The 8,185-nt window shown below is 30.9% G+C and overlaps 2 protein-coding genes across 8 annotated transcripts in view; one reads left to right on the plus strand and one right to left on the minus strand.

Moving 5' to 3' along the window:
• LOC120772139 (uncharacterized protein ZK1073.1) overlaps positions 1–4,168 on the minus strand; it is a 62,418-nt gene extending 58,250 nt beyond the window's left edge. For 6 of the 7 annotated variants that reach the window (XM_040100612.1, XM_040100603.1, XM_040100595.1 and 3 more), the window contains exon 1: positions 3,781–4,163. The gene's annotated coding sequence lies outside the window, so the exon portion shown is untranslated. Of the gene's footprint in view, positions 1–3,780 lie in introns of all 7 variants that reach the window. The other variant, XM_040100562.1, reaches the window with a different exon arrangement.
• Positions 4,169–5,003: 835 nt separating this feature from the next.
• Positions 5,004–7,826, plus strand: LOC120782376 (protein jagunal). The gene is made up of 3 exons (XM_040114617.1): positions 5,004–5,368; positions 5,959–6,331; positions 6,396–7,826. The coding sequence occupies exons 1-3, from the start codon at positions 5,280–5,282 to the stop codon at positions 6,525–6,527; spliced, it is 594 nt and encodes a 197-aa protein (XP_039970551.1). The 5' UTR covers positions 5,004–5,279; the 3' UTR covers positions 6,528–7,826.
• The last annotated feature ends 359 nt before the right edge of the window (positions 7,827–8,185 follow it).

Raw genomic sequence — 8,185 nt, forward strand, 5'->3', positions numbered from 1 at the left:
GATGCAGTTTAAGAATTTTGTATGAAAGTTTATATGAAGAGTTTTGCATATAATTTTTTGAATATAAAATTCATTAACTCACTAGCAAATACTAAAATATAAATGTAGCATATACATATATATATAATACTCAAAGTCAACTAACCACTTAAACGCAAAAAAAAACTATAAAACTAAGTACCGAACACAATTGCTTTCAAACCTAAATTTAGAAATTCAGCTTAGCAGTGACTAAATAATAATTATTAGCAGAATTACAGCTTTCCCTAAACATAGTTTAAAAAAATTGAATCGATTTTTTGTTTTGCATTCTAAATATTTGAAGATAAAAAAGTTATTTATCTGGCATATTCATGTTATGGAACCCTAGTTATCAAGTCCATTCGGAGAAGTTAGAGTCCGTTTAAAAAAAATGTTTACTTTTTGCCTTAAATCATTTACATTGAGATTCCAGGTTAAATCTTCCCCCGTGTACTAATCGTTTCAAAATAATAAATGTACCTATACTCGCTAGTCGCAGGGAAATGCTTGGTATAATATTTCTTGTAAAACTTATGAATATGTCAGTCCGCAGTCCATCTCTGTTGTCTATTATTAATTTAACGTCCACGTTCGCTTAACCCGGCAGTTTAGACCTTTAATTTTTAAATTTTTTAGAACAAATTTTGAGTTAAACGAGGAGAGTAATAATTGGATATTATTATATAACAATAAGTTATTGAGTAAATATTATACAGTTAAAAAAACGGTTTGAATACTTATTTTGGCAAGTTTAAAATATCAGGCTAATAATATTTATTCAGAAGCTATAGATTAATATCTTTAAAAAGTACGAATTAACTAATTGCAAAGAATCACAATATTTGTGAAATTCCTACAGGCATTATAAATTCTATATCCTATGCTTCACCCATATAATTATACCCTGAACAGGGTATATTAAGTTTGTCACGAAGTTTGTAACACCCAGAAGGAATCGGAGACCCTATCAAGTATATATATAAATCATCAATATGTCGAGCTGAGTCGATTTAGCCATGTCCGTCTGTCTGTCCGTCTATCCGTCTGTATATATTCGAACTAGTCCCTCAGTTTTTAAGATATCGTTTTGAAATTTTGCAAACGTCATTTTCTCTTCAAGAAGCTGCTCATTTGTCGGAACGGCCGATATCGGACCTTTATAACATATAGCTGCCATACAAACTGAACGATCGGAATTAAGTTCTTGTATGGACAACTTTCACATTTGACAAGATATATTAACGAAATTTGGTATATGTTATTTTCTAAGGCAACAATGTAATCTCCGAAAAAATTGATCAGATCGGTTAGCTATAGCATATAGCTTCCATACAAACTGAACACATAGTTACTAACAGAAATGCACCTGTGAAGGGTATTTATCTTCGATGCAACCGAAGTTAACGTTTTTTCTTGTTTTTTATATATGTATTTACATATGTGTATTCTGCTATACATTTTTACGAATGAGATATCATAATTTTACATTAAATTTAATTTTAAAATGCGTGAGAAAGATATAAAAACATATACATATCTATAATTTATTATAATTTCTTGTAAATTGCATTTACATACATAAATACATAATAAACTCAGGGTCAATGAAATTTGGTAAACATTGTAGATAATGTTACCTTTCCTTATCTGCTACTTAACATATTTGTATATTCACACAAAATTGGTGGATAACAATATTTTTTAGAACTGTTTCACATGCATGTGATTCTATGTGTACATATGTACATGTGTATGTATGGATAACCGTAATATTGAAATGTTTTTTTTTTATTACAAATGTTGTATTTTAAGTATTATATTTCATGTTATGTCTACAAAATATATAAATAGGGCATGACCTAGAATATATCAAAGCCGAAATACAACACATAAACATTTAACAATCCCAAATTATATACATACATATGTATATTAGAAATAGCTTTACAAGAACAGTGGTGGGTAAAAAATTGTATTCTTAATTTTTTCCATATAATTCCATTAAATTCTTTGATAAATTCGTTAGCTATATTTATGTTTTACAGCTAAGTTGAAATATTCACATATAATATACATACATACATACATATGCATATATACATATGTATAAACCTATATGACATACATATTATATTTAAAAATATCAATGAAGCGTGAAATGGTATTTGAAATGTATTTTTCACTACAAGTAAATATCTTGTGTGTTGTATTTTTGTGACATCGACTGTTGTTCCAAAATAGTACGGATAAAACACAGATTTGGTATTGGAAAATTGAAAAGAACACAAGGGCTACATAGTATGTACATATATTGCATATTTAATTAGTAAAGGAAACTTGTTAAGGGTTATTACTACATACATACTTAATATGTATAAATAAATTTGAAGTTTTAAGTCCAAAAAGCATGAAACCAAGCCAATAGGCGATAACTTTTTCGTTCATTAAGTTTTTAATTTGGTTGAAGTGAAGTTTCCCTTTAACTGTCTACGCTATTAAAGAAAAAGTTTTCCGTACCTCACTAAGTGACCAACGTCTAAATATACATAAACATACATAAATATGTGTGTATGTATGTATGTATATGTTTCTGTCTAAAAACAAAGAATTTCCAATCCCAAAACACAAGTGAGAAAAATTCAAATATTTACACATGCACCTACATACATACTTAGCTACATATTTACATGGTATATACAAACATTAAAAGGTAAATAAACAGTTTTAAGTGATTTGTACGGCGATATTGGCGCACAAATATGCTCATGCATATACTTATGTATGTACATACATACATATGTTCTACATGTGTGTGCATTAAATGAAGAAAGGAAAAGTTCTTAGTAAAAATATTTACACACATGCCTATACCCTTACCTAACACATGCATACAGCCAAACATAGTAACACGACAACACCTAGACTTGGCTACAGAAAGTCTTAACATTTGGGCACTTTGAAAAATGCATAAAAATCACCACACGTTTTTCTTCCGATTTTTTGTTGTTGTTTACATTAATTTTTTTTCCACACCAACAACAAAAATAGATAAAATGAAAATGCTGCAAAATCTCCTCAATGTGTCTGTTGCAGTGTTGACAATGCTCGCCAACCAGGCTGTCAGGCATGATCACACACTCGCCTATTAAACGGCAGCCAAAGTCAATGCATATTATGTGGTTTTATATGTTTGTAGGTAGATGCAACTCGGTAGATGTGTACACATGTATGCACCCGCATACACTAAACACAGAAGCCTAGTAAAAGCTATATATTTTTGCTTTGTTAAATGCAGCAACTTTGGTTGGCGGCAAAATACGTAAATAACGAACGAGACATACATAAACTTAAGCGTCAAGCTTACAAAATGGGAAAACAAAAACATAACCAAACCGAGAAAGTATAAAAGAAAAACAAACGAATTTGCGCAAAAACACATTTTGCGAATAAATAACAATATTTTTAGAAATATTTTTGTGTCGGCAAACCGAAGCTTAGAAAATTTAATTAATACACGTACATGAACCATAGAAAAATAATTACATACACTACCCATAATATTTTATTTCTTAAAACATTACAAAAACTGTTTAGAATTTAAATTTAGCAGACAAAAATAAAAATGTAATTGCAAAATGTTATCATTTGATTACCTAAGTGAAATTGTACGTTATACAACAGTACATACATGTATGTATATATGTAAAACAGAGATTAAAAAATGTGAAGTTTATAATAATTTTTCTTAATAAATTTTACCTTTTTCGCAGAACGCCTAGAAATTTTTAACAAATATGAGAATATATCTTTTCTTATTCACTGCACTCCAGTATTTGTCACTGTAATCGTTCACTATTTATTAATTTTCGATTAAAAACGATACTTTTAACCACAATTACGCAAATATGCCGTGTTTGAATTAATTATTAATGTGTTCGTTTGTCTTTTACTAATTTAAATTCACATTTCACAATAAGAAAGGCGAAAATATTATTTTGCTTTTCCAAAAATCATACATAAATATACCTAATTTGAATATGTGTGCGTTATTTTCTTTAAAAACTATTTTAAAAAATATCAAACTTTCAAATGATTAAGAGTTGTTGAAGAGCGATCACTTCACGACGCCGCCAAGTATTCAAAAGCACTGAATTTCCAACTTAGTGAACATGGTCCGACGACGACCGCGTTGTTTGCTTTGCAGTCGAACGCTAAGCGCTGCGTTGTATATATAAAAACACATTGCAGGTATTTGCGGCTGCGGCGGCGGCGAACACTGTCTAGAATGGCTAGACAGTTGGATGGGTGCACAGACCAACTAACCGATTGGTACAAGCACAACAAGGGTATCGACGTCTACTCTTGCAGCAAATACATATATACATATGTATGTGCATATAACATAAATGTTTGTAATAAGTACTTGGTCAGTATTTTGTTGAAATGCAAACCAACTTCAAAATTTATTTTTTTGCAACATAATCTGTGTACGCACATTAAAAACACATGCACCAAATGTTTTCGCGATATTAAAATCATAAATTTTTTTAATTGTTTAATAAAAATATTATAAAACGTTGCGGCAATCTTCTTAATTTTTATCTTCCAAATTTACCTAACCAATATACAAACAAAAACAGAGCAAGCTTTGCCGCTTTTACTGAAGGAATATCGAAAAGATCGTTGAAGGAAACGGTTTTGAATAGAACGGAAACAGAAACATAAACGCAATCCTGGAAATGAAAAATTAAGCTAAGGTATAACTCTTTTATAATCCTAAATTTTAACGAAATGAATTTTACATTAAATTTTAATATAAATAGAAGTGGCAATATAGTATTTAAAGAAATAATTGCCTTAAATAGATGTATTAAGGTCTGCAATAAATTGTCACCCTGTTCGCTGTTGCCTGTTGCATTTTGCAATAATAAGAAACTTTCTTACACCCTGTGCGTAATTCTTTTCTTATACATTTTTTATGGCGTAGCAACTTTTCCTTTTGGCGAATACTTATTTTATTTTTCATTCGACGGTGATATTTTTTTCTTTTCCCGTTAAACAAAGTATACTCAAACTGTATACTTTGCATAAAATACCACCGATTATAATATTTTAAACAAACGAACGAATCTTATATATCTACAGCGCAAAGTGAAATGTTATTGTAACCTACGAAAGCAGTCCTAGGAAAAATATAGAACAACTTCCTAAGAAAGTCGGTTATACATCAACGTTGATAGCTCGAACATAATCTGAATATGGCATCTCGTGGTGGACCAATGGTGGCTGGTACCGATGGCGCTGACTACGAATACAGGCAACGTGTGGCTGCACCACACCGTATGAGGTTAATATACGGCCTTTTACTAAATTTGGTTATCAGATATTAACATTGAAGCTTATGAAGTAACTTTTCAATATGTCATTAGTAGTTCAGGCTAGCAAATAGTTTGCATAATTTAATATTATGTAGAGGCATGCAAGTGTTTGCTAATTCGATCGTGTTCACGGTATTTCGAGGGGCTAGACGAAGGCCGCACTTGTATGGGGAAAGTGTTTGCAGGCAAATTCTTTTACAGGGCGCTGCTCCTATTGTCTGATTACTGTGCTCTCTCATTGGCCAATTGCCAGATTATGTTTACATTTTGTGATTATGGACAAGCGTGAGTTGGGAGCTGTCGATAGCGTCTCCGCTGCTTAATCGCACACACGGTGACGTGGGCTTTCGGAGCAACGAAATGTAGCGGCGAAAGTGTGTGCAGTGTTGTACATATGTGCGTGTGCTTGCTTATTTGTTGTTTTGGTTTTTTTGTTTAGAATTTGGGAAAATCATAACCTTATTTTAAATAAATAAAATTTATAGAAACTGCACATATTTTTTAAATTTAATAATTAAGCATAATTATGATATTTAACTTCCTTTTATATTTTCTACAGTTTGCAGGGCAAAAAGCGTGTGAAATTTTGTATTTGCTATCATATCGTACTTTCTATTTTTATGGTGACCAAGTTGTCTCCGGATTTTTTGGATCGTATAGATGTCTTTTGGCTGGAGGTGGAAGAACTTGAGGTGCCAAAACCGCTGTGGTGGGAATACGTTTGGATGACATCGGTGTTTACAATGTATTTTGCTCTCTCGGCAATATTAAACAATAGCATTCGCGAAATGCAAAAATATATGATAGCCATTATGTTAACTGGCGTTATACCCGTATGCTACTGCTTTGTTTACTACTTTAGAGATTTTTGGGAATATATTAATTTAGATGACAAAACTGATATAAAGGAAACGGATATATTTATATGGCGCGTAAGTCATGAACATTTCTTTTACATTGATTTTTATCCCAAAACTAACCGTTTTAAAATTCTAGGGTATGCCTTACGCAGTATTGTGGTACGGCTTCTCTGCAGTCGCTATTCAGTTACACGGTTTTACCTTGTATTTCGCCTACAAATGCATTAGAGCATGGCGTATGCGCAGCGCTATAAAGAAGTCTCAATAGGTCAAAACTAAAACAAAGGATTGACGCACTTTGAAAACGTTTGATGAATAATGTCCATCTTATGCAGACGGTCAACTTAGGTCTGATTAAGGCAACTGTTGTTTATGCTAATTATGGTTTTCATTCTCGGATTAAAGTGAAATTTTTTTAGTCTAACAATTATATCTTGTCTGCTTGCATATTTACGTTCATATACTCTCCACATTGAATATTTTTCCAATTGACTATATATTGGATTTATGTTCAAGTTTTTTCGTAAATGCATTTTAAATAGAAGCCAATAAAAAAGTTGTTACTACAAACCAAAATTGTGCGCCATTCCACACATTCTGAGTCTATTTTTGTCAGTGCATTCGACACGTTCGTCCCAATGTATAACTAGTCATACAAATATGTATTTTATAGCATACCATACGGTTGAATAATCTTACCCAAACAATTTCGAAAAGCTACAGTTTATTTGTTTAATCCTAGATTGTCTGCATAGATCAGCCAGATAGTGTAAATACTGCAATATATCGAAAAAAGTGTGGATTCAAGCACAATTTAATTTTTTGCACATGGAGTAGCGTGAAGCCGCACATACATATGTAACTACTAATGTGTTATATCAAAGTTGCGAATTAGCAACTAAAAATAATATGTCTTGGTATATCAACTGTAGTCTGCACAAAATCTGTCAAAAAAAATTAAATAGACTTTAAAGGCAATTAAATACAATGTATGTTTATACATTTAGATTTTCTTTACAGCAATGTCATTAAAGTGTGAAAAACTATATTTTGATATCTTTTGCAAAAGACAAATTAATTGAAAATTAAATATATCTTTTAACTGGCAATATCATGATAATCGTCTGTGCACTTGATCATTGCGTTATAAAAATACTCAACATATTTATTTTTAGCGTTTAAAGTTCCTTATAAAATATACGAATGTGTATTCTACAAACAAAAAACTCCGAACTGCCTAACATCATCTATAAGTTTCCATTAAGGGCCAACAACTATTCTTTTGTACAAAATATGCTTATACTTACATACGTATGTATGCCTGTATATATGTACTTATTTGTGTTCTAAGGCACTAGCTGTTCATTTTGGAACAGTTGCACTAGAAAATGCAAAAACAAAATAAAAAGTATAAAATAATGATAACTTAAGCAAGGAGTGGGTAACAAAATGGTTTTAAATGAAGCGTTATTTAATAAATATGAAAATATCTAAAATAAATTGTCAATTTGTGTAAATTGTTGTGCTGTTCAATTAATGTCGACTAAAATAATATTAAAAAAAAAAATTAAGTTTATAATAAAGCTATTATATTTTGTGTGGGTTAAAAGCAATTCAATTGTCTTATTTTTTACTTGAAAATTGTGATAAAGTACGAGGAATGAATATAAAAAATATGATTAAAAGAAAATATCCACGAGAAGCTGTACTACCACTAACCAGGTTTCAACAGAATACTCTCTCTATCAAAAATGTGCCATTTACAAAAGTATGGTTGGATCTGAACAATATGTTCAAAGAATGTAGCGATGACCAGGCTAATAATCTAAACCGAATTTCCTGAAGATAATTTGTCGAGTAAAAAAGTTTTCTATACAAGGTAAATGTGTTCGTTGGGTATAGCTCTTTTATTATTTGCCATAGCTG

Source organism: Bactrocera tryoni, chromosome 1 (assembly GCF_016617805.1).
Source record: "Bactrocera tryoni isolate S06 chromosome 1, CSIRO_BtryS06_freeze2, whole genome shotgun sequence".
Classification (NCBI taxonomy): domain Eukaryota; kingdom Metazoa; phylum Arthropoda; class Insecta; order Diptera; family Tephritidae; genus Bactrocera; species Bactrocera tryoni.

Excerpts from the sequence above, each read along its gene's own strand:
- LOC120782376 (XM_040114617.1), top strand. The coding sequence starts at position 5,280 with ATGGCATCTCGTGGTGGACCAATGGTGGCTGGTACCGATGGCGCTGAC. Across the intron at positions 5,369-5,958 it reads GCTGCACCACACCGTATGAG|TTTGCAGGGCAAAAAGCGTG; the intron begins GTTAATATACGG and ends TATTTTCTACAG. Across the intron at positions 6,332-6,395 it reads CGGATATATTTATATGGCGC|GGTATGCCTTACGCAGTATT; the intron begins GTAAGTCATGAA and ends TTAAAATTCTAG.